Source organism: Vespa crabro, chromosome 5 (assembly GCF_910589235.1).
Source record: "Vespa crabro chromosome 5, iyVesCrab1.2, whole genome shotgun sequence".
Lineage (NCBI taxonomy): Eukaryota > Metazoa > Arthropoda > Insecta > Hymenoptera > Vespidae > Vespa > Vespa crabro.
This window is the reverse complement of record NC_060959.1, coordinates 9,700,311-9,716,500: the sequence shown is the minus strand read 5'-3', so window position 1 is coordinate 9,716,500 and position 16,190 is coordinate 9,700,311. Positions and strand designations below refer to the sequence as shown.

Sequence of the window (16,190 nt, the reverse complement as noted above, 5' to 3'; positions counted from 1 at the left end):
TGAGTTTATTTTTTAGCCTAAAAATAAGAAATTAAACAACATCGTCGTATGAAGTTTCCTGTTGAACATGAAAAGTAAATAAATAATTTATTATTACTTAATATTGTTAATATGTGATGTCTCCTTGTGTTTTTTTGTTTGTTTTTTTGTTTTTTTGTTTTTTTTCTAAACAAAATATTTTATAAAATACCTATGTACAATAAGAAAACGAAAAGGGATGTTGATAGAAACATCAGTGTAGCTGCAGTGGCAGCCAAGAAAACGTTTTTCTTTCGTGGTATTTTCGTTCCCATGTGAAAATCTTTTCTTGACTGCAACAAATTATTAAAAATAATATTATATTAGGATCTAAAAATTTGACAATAAAAAGATCAAAAATATCTTATAACGAATGATCAATTTTTAATAATAAATGTTTAATACGTGTAGTTAATTAATTTAATAGTTAAGAAAATTTACTTTTTTCTTTATTTTTCTGCTTATGCACTTTACTCTCATGAACGAGTAAATGATATCGTAAGATGTTATTGTGAATACAATGATTAATAAATACATGACAGGATATCAATAATTGTTATAAACCTTTGACGGTCAGTAAGTCATGACCCATGGAATCGTACGTATCGTTAATACCGATAATGCGGGAAATTATAATTTATGAGTTGTATCTTCGATTATAAAAACAAGTTTAATAATATTACTAACCAATGAATCATATTTCTTAATAATTAAAAAATGTAAAGTTTTTATATAAAGCACACATAATTTATATCATAATTTTTTCAATCTTTATAGAGCAAACTATGTAAAATGACTGATTAAATATTGATCATTCGAATATTGTTTATTATTGCTGGACTTTGGATAATTTTTTTTTTTTGCATCTAAAATATTGAACGTATTTAATATTTTTTTGCAAGTCATTCTTTTAATTTATTTTAAATATAATAAAAGTAAAAATAAAATTATCAAACAACATTCGTGAAAATAACGAAAATGATTGACAAACAAATTAATATATGTGAATAAGTTATTTTTCAATTTTTTATAAAGACACTATTATTATAATATGTGTTCTATATGAGAGAAAAAAAAACATATAAAAATTTACCGTAATTTGTAAAGTTTGCGTTTTACGAAGTAGATCATCCAACTTTTGACCCCTGTCTATCAATTTTTGAATGCCATCCATTAACATACGTCGTATTTCGACTAATTGGGTCTCCAATTTTGGTATAGTGTTTGGTTCCTGTTGATTGTATTCATTCTAAAACGATTATAATTTCTATTAATTTATCGACATATCTTTTTTTTTTAATTGATGAAATGAGAAAAAATAAAGAACGTTAATTAATACATTAACATAATAATAATAATAATAATAATAATAATAATAATAATAATAATTATTATTATTATTATTATTATTATTATTATTTTGTTGTGCTTAATTTGTCGTTACGTTTTATCATCTTTAATAATAAATATATTATTTATTAAAAATAATTAAATTATCTAATAATATATTATGTATAATAATAATACATATATATATTTAATTATTTGTATTAATTAATATGTTAATTAATACAAATAAATTAACAGTTAAAGAGATAATTTATAAATGATTGTAACAAATTTTGAAATGATCATAAAATATATATATATATATATATATATATATATATATATATATATATTCTTTGCAAATGTGTTAAGCCCTGAATACCTTTAATAGAATCCTCATATAATGAAATGTAATAAATTTTATAATAAATTAGAAAATAATACGTACAATGATTTGTTGAAGTGGTTTAGAAAGATCAGCGACAGCTAGATTAGTTAGATCCCTCGATAGATCGGCAAGTATCGGTAATTCTCTGTAAATATTTCTCAACCTGTCGAGAAAGATTTGAGAACAGGATTCTAATCGGGATGCTGCCGATGAAGATTCTGGTTTTGTTGTCAAGCAAGCATAATGCAATTCTCCGATCAGTAGATGCACCATATATCTAAAGACAATACATAAGATGGAAATTTTCTATGTGATATTTAAAAAGATAAAGGGAAAAAAAAAACAAGGCTCGTTCATCTAACGATGGATTTTCATTAATCGAATTGCCCAAAAAATTTTCACGAATCAATAAACGAGTAAATACATACGTATTCAATGTGCTAATAATATTTAAATGATAATTATGACAAATAGCCTAAATATATATATTCAGCGTTTGTTTGTTATTAATTGTTTTCTTTTTTTTTTTTTTTTACATATAAAATAGATCGATTTCTAAGAGAATATAAACGGATATATTAAATTTTTATCAATTTTGGAATTAGAATAAATTGTATTTATAATTTATAATGTTGCATTCATTTACAAAATTCGATGAAAGAGAGAGAGAGAGAGAGAGAGAGAGAGAGAGAGAGAGAGAGAGAGAGAGAGAGAGAGAGAGAGAGAGAGAGAGAGAGAGAGAGTGAGAGAGAGGAAAGGCAAAAAAAATCCACTTTTTTGTTAGACAATAACGAGCACAAAAACGCACCGAAATCAGATCGAGGATTTCTGAGCTTACTTGCCCCGATCGAGGCTGGTCCTGTCGTTTTCAAGATTCTTAATGTCCTGTATTGTAGTTAAAGCAATTTCACGACAATCGGCTTCGGGATCGACCAAATAATCTGCGACGATCTTGCAACCAGATTTCTCCCAGAATGCAACGACTGCATAATGAACGATTACCGACATTTTTATTATTTCACCGAAAGAGAAAAATGATTATATTCTTAGATGAAATTAATATGGTAATAAAAGGAAAATCGAATAATTCGTGGCAGAAAGAGTTTATGACTATATTTTCGTGTTCGTCGACTGACGATCACTCGCGTACGGAATGATGAAGAAGAAATTTTGATAAATTCGATAAACTCATTACGCATACTAAAGAAAAATGAACATGATTCTCTCTCTCTCTCTCTTTGTTTCACCGATATGCATATCCGTTCGTTGTCAGTGACCGCACTCTTTCTACAAAATACATGATACCGTCTCCCTAATTAAAATAAAAAAAAAAAGTCATTTTTCACGAGAAATAGAAAATTGAAAAAAAAGAAAAAAAATAATATATACACGCAAACACACACACACATATACATATACACATAATCGCATGATATATACAAGCCGACGGACTGTGCGTGCCTCATCAAAGTTGATAGGTCGGTTCATCGATGATGAAACGTTCCCTCGATGATAAATTCCATCCATCGACGAGAAATCAGAAGATATCAGAAAATGCTTGCGAACATAAGAGTTATAGAAAAGTGTTATTGAAATAAAACTGTTATAGAAAAATTTCCTTTTTGTTTCTCTGAGAAATTATTGTACAATAGAATTCTGCCATATTTCTTCGTTCGAAGTATTATTAGCTATATAAAATGGAAATATGTTAATGTTTAGTTGGAATTAGAATGAAAAGCTACTGGAAATGTAATACAATATGCAGCCATTCGCTCGATAATACTTGCGTTATAAGATTTACAATTAGACTTTGCAAGTATTAACGACCCAGGTCTCACCACGTGGAGGTTGCTGCATGTGGAGACCCACGGGCTAACGGTGACTCTACTCTAAAATCCGCGTTCCACGATACCGATCCGCGATACCTTTCCGCTTCAATGCACTGGCTTCTTAACTAACAGGGTATGCGTAGCTTTTGCTACTGCACACCTCTTACAGATAGCTCCACCATTTGCACCGTCCGCTTCAGACATAACGGATTATTAAGCACATCCGAATTCGTGCTTCACGAATTTCGAACAAACAAAGCGCACTCCTTAGAAATACTAATCGCGTCGCGACACTCACGTGTGTGTTATAATTACGTAGATTCTACTATTAAGCCGAAATTCGCGAAGTACCCCCATCGAAATTTCGAAAAAATCAAACGAAGTCCACGGTAGGACCTTTAATCGCGCCCGAACACCCACGCAAGTGTTAAAAAATGGTAACTCTACTCTAAATTCGCGTTTTCGATACGAACAATCAAACGAAGTTTAATCGCGCCCGAGAACACCCACGCCTGTGCCCGCCGACACGCGCGCCAGTGTTCTTCCTATCCTTCCCGTATTCGCGCATAGAAATCGATGATGAACCCCGCCATGCGACGATTCATCCGGCCGCTGATGAACCTATCCCTCGATGACCTATACTGTAAAAGAAAAAGATAAAGAGGAAATAAAAGAATAAAAAAATATATAAAACAAAATAATATATATATATACATATATAAAATACAAATAGAAAATAAATATATATAAATAGATAAGAGACCTAGAAAAAGAAACGAAAAGAGAAGCAACATGCACTATCCCATGGATCCTACCTAAAGCTTATAAATTATAATTAATAAAAATATATTAAAAACATAATAAAAGACATAAACACATAATTAAACACATAATTAAATACATAATAAGAAAGAAACAAATAAATATTAAGAATATATAATTAAAAAAAAATAACATATTCATAACATAATTGAAGCAATATTAAAAATGAAAAATATGAGATAGAAATGAGAGCTGGAGAAAGAAAAGAGAGCCCCGGAAAGAGAAGAATAGAGAGCCTCAAAAAGATAAGACAAGAGAAACTGTTCTATATGATGCTGAGACAGCAACCCGCACAGAAGCCCTCGCCCACAGGCCCCACCCGTGGGTCCCACCCGAAATACACAAAGGATAATTAATGAAAGTAAATAAGAATAAATAGATATGACAGCGAACATAAAAGAGAGATAGAAAAATTTCCTTTTCGTTTCTCTTAGAAATAATTGTACAATTAATTCTGTTATACTTCTTCGTTTGAAATGTTATTCGAGATATAAAATGGATATATGTTAATGTTTAATTGGAATTAGACTGAAAAGATATTGGAAAAGTAATTCAATATGCAGCCATTCGCTCGGTAATACTTGCGTTAAAATATTTATAATTAGACTTTGCAAGTAATACCGACCCAGGTCTCACCACGTGGAGGTTGCTGCATGTGGAGACCCACGGGCTAACGGTGACTCTACTCTAAAATCCGCGTTCCACGATACCGATCCGCGATACCTTTCCGCTTCAATGCACTGGCTTCTTAACTAACAGGGTATGCGTAGCTTTTGCTACTGCACACCTCTTACAGATAGCTCCACCATTTGCACCGTCCGCTTCAGACATAACGGATTATTAAGCACATCCGAATTCGTGCTTCACGAATTTCGAACAAACAAAGCGCACTCCTTAGAAATACTAATCGCGTCGCGACACTCACGTGTGTGTTATAATTACGTAGATTCTACTATTAAGCCGAAATTCGCGAAGTACCCCCATCGAAATTTCGAAAAAATCAAACGAAGTCCACGGTAGGACCTTTAATCGCGCCCGAACACCCACGCAAGTGTTAAAAAATGGTAACTCTACTCTAAATTCGCGTTTTCGATACGAACAATCAAACGAAGTTTAATCGCGCCCGAGAACACCCACGCCTGTGCCCGCCGACACGCGCGCCAGTGTTCTTCCTATCCTTCCCGTATTCGCGCATAGAAATCGATGATGAATCCCGCCATGCGACGATTCATCCGGCCGCTGATGAACCTATCCCTCGATGACCTATACTGTAAAAGAAAAAGATAAAGAGGAAATAAAAAAACAAAAAATATATAAAACAAAATAATATAAATATACATATATAAAATACAAATAGAAAATAAATATATATAAATAGATAAGAGACCTAGAAAAAGAAACGAAAAGAGAAGCAACATGCACCATCCCATGGATCCTACTTAAAGCTTATAAATTATAATTAATAAAAATATATTAAAAACATAATAAAAGACATAAACACATAATTAAACACATAATTAAATACATAATTTAAAAGAAATAACATATTCATAACATAATTGAAAACATAAATAAAAATGAAAAATATGAGATAGAAACGAGAGCCGGAGAAAGAAAAGAGAGCCCCAGAAAAAGAAGAATAGAGAGCCCCAAAAAGATAAGACAAGAGAAACAGTTCTATATGATGCTGAGACAGCAACCCGCACAGAAGCCCTCGCCCACAGGCCCCACCCGTGGGTCCCACCCGAAATACACAAAGGATAATTAATGAGAGTAAATAAGAATAAATAGAAATGACAGCGGACATAAAAGAGAGATAGAAAAATTTCCTTTTTGTTTCTCTGAGAAATTATTGTACAATAGATTTCTGTTATATTTCTTCTTTTGAAGTATTATTAGCTATATAAAATGAAAATATGTTTATGTTTAGTTGGAATTAGTTTGAAAAGATATTGGAAAAGTAATACAATATGCAGCCATTCGCTCGATAATACTTGCATTAAAAAATTTACAATTAGACTTTGCAAGTAATACCGACCCAGGTCTCACTACGTGGAAGTTGCTGCATGTGGAGACCCACGGGCTAACGGTGACTCTAGTTTACTCTAAAATCCGCGTTCCGCGATACCGATCCCTTATGCCTTCCGCTTCGGATATTTAGGGCGACTTAGCTAACAGGAAGTATATAGCCTCAGCTATAGGGACCCCACTTACAGAGAGCTTTACCGTTCAACACCCTCGCCTCAGGCATAACGGATTATTACGCACATCTGAATACGTGCTTCCGAATTTCGAACAATCAAAACGTATTAACCGCGTTCGCGGTACTCACGTGTGTTATAATTACGTATATTCTATTGTTCTATCCAAATTCGCGAAGTAATCTAATTGAAATGTCGAAGAAATAAAATGAAGTCCCCGGTAGGACTTTCAATCGCGCATGCGAACACTCACGTGAGTGTTAGAAAAACGGTGACTCTAAGTTGAAATCCGAAGCGAACCCCGAATTTCAACACTAAAACGAAGTCCATGATAGGACTTTTAATCGCGCCCGGACACCCACGCAAGTGTTCGATAAACGGTGACTCTACTCTAAATAAACTAATCGAATATTCGAGCAAACAAAACGAAGTCCCCGGTAGGACTTTTAATCGCGCACGCGAACACTCACATGAGTGTTAGAAGAACGGTGACTCTAAGTTGAAATCCAAAGTGACATATGTTAACCGGTATTTAGACTTTCCATGATATTTGTCGAGATTTCCGCCCCGTTACCAAATATGAGGATTATCATAACATCGGCTAACTATGTACAGCACTACAAGGTAAACCGTTCGCGCACCCCGAATTTCAACACTAAAACGAAGTCCATGATAGGACTTTTAATCGCGCCCGGACACCCATGCAAGTGTTCGGAAAACGGTGACTCTACTCTAAAAAAACGCGTTCGCGAGGTAATCTAATCGAATATTCGAGCAAATGAAACGAAGTCCCCGGTAGGACTTTTAAGTCGCGCCCGCGTACATTCACGTGAGTTTTAGAAAAACGGTGACTCTACTCTAAATTCGCGTTTTCGATACGAGCAATCAAACGAAGTTTAATCGCGCCCGAGAACACCCACGCTTGTGCACACCGACACGCGCGCCAGTGTTCTTCCTATCCTTCCCGTATCCGCGCGTAAAAATCGATGATGAATCCTGCCTGGAGATGTATCATCTGGCCACAGATGAACCTATCCCTTGATGATCTATCCTGAAAAGTAAGAAGCTAAGGAGAAAATAAGAAAAAGACAAGAAAAGACATATTGAATATCGCTGCATGATTACTCGATCATCTCTGAAAAAGACAAAAAAGGATGATAAGAGAGAGACAAAAAATTATATAAAATAGAAAATAAATACATATAAATAGATAAGAGTGCTGGAGAATGATAGAGCTCTGCACGATGCTGAAAGAGCAGCCCGCACCTTCTCATGTGTCCTACCTAAAATTTATAAATCATAATTAATAAGAATATATTAATAACATAAATGAAAACAAAATTAAAAACATAATTAATAAGAAACAACATAAGTAAATATTAAGAAAACATAATTGAAAAGAAACAACCTAAATAAATATTAAGAAAACATAACTGAAAAGAAATAACTTATTAATAACATAACTGAAAACATAATTAAAAAAGAAAAATATGAGATAGAAAAGAGAAAAAAAGAAATGCAGTTCTATACGATGCTGAGACAGCACCCCGTACCTTCTCATGTGTCCTACCTAAAATTTATAAATCATAATTAATAAGAATATATTAATAACATAATCAAAAACATGATTAAACACATAATTAAACACATAATTAAAACATGATTAAATACATAAATAAACACAAATAAACACAAATAAACACAAATAAACACAAATAAACATATAATTAAACACATAATTAAACATATAATTAAAATCATAATTAAGAGGAAATAACTTATTAATAAAATAACTGAAAACATAATTAAAAAAGAAAAATATGAAATAGAAAAGAGAAAAACAGAGATGCAGTTCTATACGATGCTGAGACAGCAACCCGCACAGAGGCACACCCCCATGGCCCATCCCATGGGTCCCACCCGAGATTATAAATCATAATTCATAAGAGTATATTAATAGGATAGAAAATAAAAACAAGAAAAATATAACTTAGAAAAGAGAACCGTAGAAAGATAAGATAATAGAAGCAGCTCTACATGATGCTGAGACAGTAACCCGCACAAAGGCCCTCACCCATGGGCCCCTCCCATGGGTCCCACCCGAGATATATAAAGGATAATTAATGAGAGTAAATTAGAATAAATAGTAATGACAATGAAGAGAATTTTCTTTGCGTTTCAATTTTAAATCGATAGTATATCTATTAATCAATAGTATATAGTAGTACATGTATATGATCTTTATAACGTTGTTAAGAATATCCTGTTGTTTAAATATTAATTAATTATAATTTACGTACATCGTACATTATTTAAATGTTAAGATAATCTTCTTTATTAATTATTCCTTTCCGTGTTGTCGATCCCACGTCCTGAAAATAGCTGAAAAGAAATAAGGAAAGAAAAAAGTATATGTACGTATGTATATTAATTATACGAATGATAAAATTATGAATTTAATTTAATTAAACATAACAAAAATAAAAGATTAATTAACAAAAAAAAAATAGAATATGCAGAACACTGACCTAAAGAAATATTATTCTCTCTGAAAGAAATATTATTATATTTATTACACGATAATATATGATAATACATGTATATGATATTTATAACGTTGCTAAGAAAATCTTATTGTTTAAATATTAATTAATTATAATTTACGTCTATTGTATATTGTTTAAATGTTAAGAGAATCTTCTTTATTAATTATTCCTTCCCGTGTTCGCGATCCCACGACCTGGAACTAGCTGAAAAGAAATAAGGAAAAAGAAAAGAATATGTATATATATAAATTAATTATATGAACGATAAAATTCTGAATTTAATTCAATTAAACTTAACAAAAATAAAAGATTAATTAACAAGAAAAAAAAAAAAAATGAAATATGCTGAATACTGATGTAAAGAAATATTATTTTCTCCCTGAAAGAAATATTGTATTACTTGTACATTTCATAGATATATGATTTTAATATAGAACTCGATTTTATTATAATAAAATTATGAATTGAATTGAACTTTAGAAAAGAAAAAATGTACAAAATTTATCAATCGAATTTAATGTAAAATTTGATTTTGTAAAACTAATATTATAAATTCAATTGAATTTGAAGAAAGAGAAAATGTGTAAAATTTATGTCTCGAGTTTAATATTAAAAATGCATAAAATATGAAATAATCCTATTCGCGTACGTATAACAGTGTGGGACCGGAGACGGAATGTTACTTCGTCTCAGTTTTTTAAATTCACACCTATCACCATAAGAGCATTTTGAGTGACAACATGGTAAAATTAAAATACGACTAAGAGCCATTCTCGAAAGTTTCTAGTGAACCTTCGAAAATAACTCAATAGTTGCTTTCTTTAGACATAATTAGAAAATACATTTTTGTAGCTTAAGAAAAATTATAATTAGTATATTAATTGCTGAAAATCCTGAGCTAAAAATTCATTAATTTATAATTTAGACCTACGGAATATGACTCTATGAGTCTCTTTGTTTATTAGCAAATACTCTACTAGACTTTTCTCTTACAAAAGGAATAACTCTACTGAGACTTCTCTTTTGTTAATTCAAATATAATTGCAAATTCTTGGATACTCCTTCTTACAAGCGAGAATTTTAATTATTATAAGAAAGTCATGCACAATTTCGCTTATAATCCAGAGACTATCCATCGCGAATATCTTCTTGCTTATTTTTTATTAAAACTCATCAGTAAGTATTATTTTTCGCATGAGACAAATAATTAAAAATGTATTAAAATATTCAAAATTTGAAATAATTATAAACACATTTGAATAAAAAGACCGTATCCTGATCTAATAAATAAATCAAACAATAAGAAACCATTCACGAGTAAATATCCGAAAAAAATTTACTCGTGGTCACTCAATGCTCTTCTAACAATTAATTACAACCAATCACTCGTGCCGATTCGGACCTTTCGTCCTCGACATGATTGAGTGATCAGAGGGATTTAAAAATTCACTCACTACTTAAGAAGTTCTGCGATGGCTCCAAAACACTCGTTCACGGTTGAAGTCGAAATTGAGGATGGATGATTCTTTAAAATTAAATAGGTCGATATCGAAGTTGATAGAGATCCTCTTCAATGATGCACTGACACTATTACGCGATAAGTATTTTTAAACGAACGGTCACTGAATTTACTTCGCGAAACTCTACTGTCTTTTATAAATACAGTCTATGTGACTGTTAAAAAAGCAAAACGTTTTGTTGAACAAACACTGATTCTAACGATTGCATTGCACGCAATCGATGCAAAACAACACTTTTGTTTAAATCGCGAAATCCGAACGAACAAACACTGCTTCTACATCGCGATATTTTTATTTAAGCGATACAAATATTCGATTTTATCATTGCTTCGCGTGCGATTGCAATGATATTCTGAAACAAAAAAATAAAAACAGAATTATTATAAACACTGTTATAATAATAAATTGTATAAATTATTGAAGAAACATACGATATAAAAATATATTTACCTTAAATATTCGTTGATACTTTTAAGAAAGAAATCCTGAGAGACTTCGGATGTATAGTCGTCAAAAGACAAAGGAGAACTGATTCGGTAATCGTCCAAGTATGTAAAGATATCATATATGTTAATAATAAAAAAAAGGCCAACAAATACGGAATGAAAATTTTAAAATATCGAAATATTAAATTAAAATTATTCTAAGTAACACGAGAGTTATTACCTTTTTAATGTTTAAATAAATGTACTATTGTTTAAATATTACTATATTGGACTACGTGTACATTAAGTATTGTTTAAATAATTGAAAAATTATCGAAATTATTGATTTATAAGTTTTCGCGATTAGAAATAGAGAGTATTGATGTGCACTGGTCGGAATGTAAAAGAAAACTAACTCGCGAATCGTCAAAGTTAATCGAAGGATCGTTTATGTTTATAATGCACAAGGCCAACAACCGCGAGATCAAATTTTTAAGTATTATAATTTTATTTTAAAATTATTTTTAGTTACTCACGCGTTTCTGTCTTTTTAATGTTTAAACGAATGAATTATTATTTAATTATTACTATATTAGACTACGTGTACATTAAGTATTATTTAAATAATTGAAAAATTACCGAAATTATTAATTAAAAAGTTTTCCCGATTAGAAATAGAGAGTATTGATGTGCACTGGTCGGAGTGCAAAAGAAAACTAACTCGCGAATCGTCAAAGTTAATCGAAGCATCGTTTATGTTTATAATCTACAAGGCCAACAAGCGCGAGATAAAATTTTTAAGTTTTGGAATTTTATTTTAAAATTATTTTTAGTTTCTCACGCGTTTCTGTCTTTTTAATGTTTAAACGAATGAACTATTATTTAATTATTACTATATTGTACTACGTGTACATTAAGTATTGTTTAAATAATTGAAAATTTATCGAAATTATTAATTAAAAAGTTTTCCCGATTAGAAATAGAGAGTACTGATGTGCACTGGTCGGAGTGCAAAAGAAAACTAACTCGCGAATCGTCAAAGTTAATCGAAGGATCGTTTATGTTTATAATCTACAAGGCCAACAAGCGCGAGATAAAATTTTTAAGTTTTGGAATTTTATTTTAAAATTATTTTTAGTTTCTCACGCGTTTCTGTCTTTTTAATGTTTAAACGAATGAATTATTATTTAATTATTACTATATTGGACTACGTGTACATTAAGTATTGTTTAAATAATTGAAAAATTATCGAAATTATTGATTTATAAGTTTTCTCGATTAGAAATAGAGAGTATTGATGTTTAATGGTCGGAGTGCAAAAGAAAACTAACTCGCGGATCGTCAAAGTTAATCGAAGGATCGTTTATGTTTATAATCCACAAGGCCAACAACCGCGAGATCAAATTTTTAAGTTTTGGAATATTATTTTAAAATTATTTTTAGTTTCTCACGCGTTTCTGTGTTTTTAATGTTTAAACGAATGAACTATTATTTAATTATTACTATATTGTACTACGTGTACATTAAATATTGTTTAAATAATTGAAAATTTATCGAAATTATTAATTAAAAAGTTTTCCCGATTAGAAATAGAGAGTACTGATGTGCACTGGTCGGAGTGCAAAAGAAAACTAACTCGCGGATCGTCAAAGTTAATCGAAGGATCGTTTATGTTTATAATGCACAAGGCCAACAACCGCGAGATCAAATTTTTAAGTATTATAATTTTATTTTAAAATTATTTTTAGTTTCTCACGCGTTTCTGTACTTTTAATGTTTAAACGAATGAACTATTGTTTAAATATTACTATATTGGACTACGTGTACATTAAGTATTGTTTAAATAATTGAAAAATTATCGAAATTATTGATTTATAAGTTTTCGCGATTAGAAATAGAGAGTATTGATGTTTAATGGTCGGAGTGCAAAAGAAAACTAACTCGCGGATCGTCAAAGTTAATCGAAGGATCGTTTATGTTTATAATGCACAAGGCTAACAACCGCGAGATCAAATTTTTAAGTATTATAATTTTATTTTAAAATTATTTTTAGTTTCTCACGCGTTTCTGTACTTTTAATGTTTAAACGAATGAACTATTGTTGAAATATTACTATATTAGACTACGTGTACATTAAGTATTGTTTAAATAATTGAAAAATTATCGAAATTATTGATTTATAAGTTTTCGCGATTAGAAGTAGAGAGTATTGATGTGCACTGGTCGGAGTGCAAAAGAAAACTAACTCGCGGATCGTCAAAGTTAATCGAAGGATCGTTTATGTTTATAATGCACAAGGCCAACAACCGCGAGATCAAATTTTTAAGTATTGTAATTTTATTTTAAAATTATTTTTAGTTTCTCACGCGTTTCTGTACTTTTAATGTTTAAACGAATGAACTATTATTTAATTATTACTATATTGTACTACGTGTACATTAAGTATTGTTTAAATAATTGAAAATTTATCGAAATTATTAATTAAAAAGTTTTCCCGATTAGAAATAGCGTATTGATGTGCACTGGTCGGAGTGCAAAAGAAAACTAACTCGCGGATCGTCAAAGTTAATCGAAGGATCGTTTATGTTTATAATCCACAAGGCCAACAACCGCGAGATAAAATTTTTAAGTATTATAATTTTATTTTAAAATTATTTTTAGTTTCTCACGCGTTTCTGTACTTTTAATGTTTAAACGAATGAACTATTATTTAATTATTACTATATTGTACTACGTGTACATTAAGTATTGTTTAAATAATTGAAAATTTATCGAAATTATTAATTAAAAAGTTTTCCCGATTAGAAATAGCGTATTGATGTGCACTGGTCGGAGTGCAAAAGAAAACTAACTCGCGGATCGTCAAAGTTAATCGAAGGATCGTTTATGTTTATAATCCACAAGGCCAACAACCGCGAGATAAAATTTTTAAGTATTATAATTTTATTTTAAAATTATTTTTAGTTTCTCACGCGTTTCTGTACTTTTAATGTTTAAACGAATGAACTATTATTTAATTATTACTATATTGTACTACGTGTACATTAAGTATTGTTTAAATAATTGAAAATTTATCGAAATTATTAATTAAAAAGTTTTCCCGATTAGAAATAGCGTATTGATGTGCACTGGTCGGAGTGCAAAAGAAAACTAACTCGCGGATCGTCAAAGTTAATCGAAGGATCGTTTATGTTTATAATCCACAAGGCCAACAACCGCTAGATCAAATTTTTAAGTATTATAATTTTATTTTAAAATTATTTTTAGTTTCTCACGCGTTTCTGTACTTTTAATGTTTAAATGATATATGCTATTGTTTAAATATTAGTTAGTTATTATCTGCGTACGTTTTAAATTGTTTAAATAATTCGAAAATTATCGTAATTGTGAATTTATTTAAGTTTTACTGTATAAATAGAAAGAATTTCGATAGTTATTTTTCGGAATTCAAAAGAAATCTGTTTCGATATTTGTTAAAGTCAATTTATGATTCGATTTTATCGATATTACGTGTACCCAATTGCTCTGAGATCAAAATTAAAATGAATTTAATATTAAGTTAAAATTATTTTATGTTTTATGTGCTTTACGAGCAATGTAATATTAATACGAATGTACTATTGTTTAAATATTGATTTATTATATCACGTATTCATTAAACATTGTTTAAATAATTATAAAATTATCGAAAGTATAAGTTACTTAAATATCTTCTTGTGATTTTGAATACATTTGTATAGCTATCGAAGTTGAGTATATTTCTATAGCTATCGAAGTTTAATGATTAATTTTATTAGTTTGGACTAACATAATATCCGTTTATATAGTTTTGAAGTTCCTATATTATATTTTTAATCTTTTCGTATTTTCGTATAATACATCGAAAAATTATATGCTACGTAGTGGTAGGGAAGCCATTACACATATGGTGTACAGCGCATGCGCGTGTTTCCATCTATGCTTCTTATTGGTCATTCCGCCATTTGGAATTATTTCGTCGTGTCAGTCACAGCAGATCTTCGTCGTCTCGTTAATTACAAGTTATTAGTGTATTCTTTTTTTACGTACATCTTTATTTTATATATCAATCGGTTTCTTAAAATGTGATTTCCATGCATGTATGCTAGCAAGTTGTGGCATTGTTTTGTTTAAAAGATATCCGTGAAAATAAAATCGGCGTTTTGGTTTCTTCTTTCGAGCTATGACGTCGTCTATTAATGTCGATCTAATATCGATCTAATATCAAAAAGTGTACAAACCAAAAAGAACTACATAGTACGTTAGAAATAATATCTGAAACGCAAGTGTCCTGCACGCATACGTAAGTCTATATGTTTTTAAATAAATTTTTAAATAAATTTAAATTTAATTTTAAATTAAGAGAGAGAGAGAGAGAGAGAGAGAGAGAGAGAGAGAGAGAGAAAGAAAGAAAGAAAGAAAGAAAGAAAGAAAGAAAGAAAGAAAAATAGTTTTAAGATATAGATAATGGCTTGAAAATTCCCCGAATAATAATGTCTACGAATTTGCAGTCCCTGGCAAGTATAAAAATTTATACCAATCAATATTTATGTGTTTGTATATATGTATATCATTCCGAGAATTTAGGAAATAATTACTTACCGGCAAAAGTAGATGTAAACAATCAAAGGACGATCGGGTCTCTTGATATGACCTTGCTCTTCGTTGTTATTAACGTGTTACTACTCAGTTCTCATTCGTACGAGCAGCTCTCCAGACGTGTTCAGACTTGTTCTCACTTCGTTAATTCCAGTCCGTCTAGCTTCTCATTTATATTATATAGAATGTTTCATAAACATGATTTAATCATTTATGGATTATTAATCTTATTTTATATCATATTAGACTTCAATACTTGTAGTATTTATATATTGAGTATACAGATCATATTTACACGTTATATACATATATATACATATATATATTTATTCATAAATTTAGTTAATTTTATTCTATATTAATAATACTCTTAGATTTTTATCCTGTTCTTATTTATTGCATTCAACTAATCTATCTATTCCAACACATTTGCAAACTATCAACTATTATGTACTTCTGCTGGTCTTCATATACAGTCTATATAAGTATGTAAGT

General features: G+C 30.2%; 1 protein-coding gene across 1 annotated transcript; it reads right to left on the bottom strand.

The window, feature by feature from the left end:
- Positions 1-127: 127 nt before the first annotated feature.
- Positions 128-3,662, bottom strand: LOC124424295. Its single transcript, XM_046963130.1, has 4 exons — positions 2,574-3,662; positions 1,796-2,012; positions 1,112-1,267; positions 128-311 (listed from the first exon to the last, which is right to left on the bottom strand). Exons 1-4 carry the CDS (start codon positions 2,741-2,743, stop codon positions 180-182), a joined length of 675 nt encoding a protein of 224 aa, XP_046819086.1. The 5' UTR covers positions 2,744-3,662; the 3' UTR covers positions 128-179.
- Between the last annotated feature and the right edge of the window lie 12,528 nt (positions 3,663-16,190).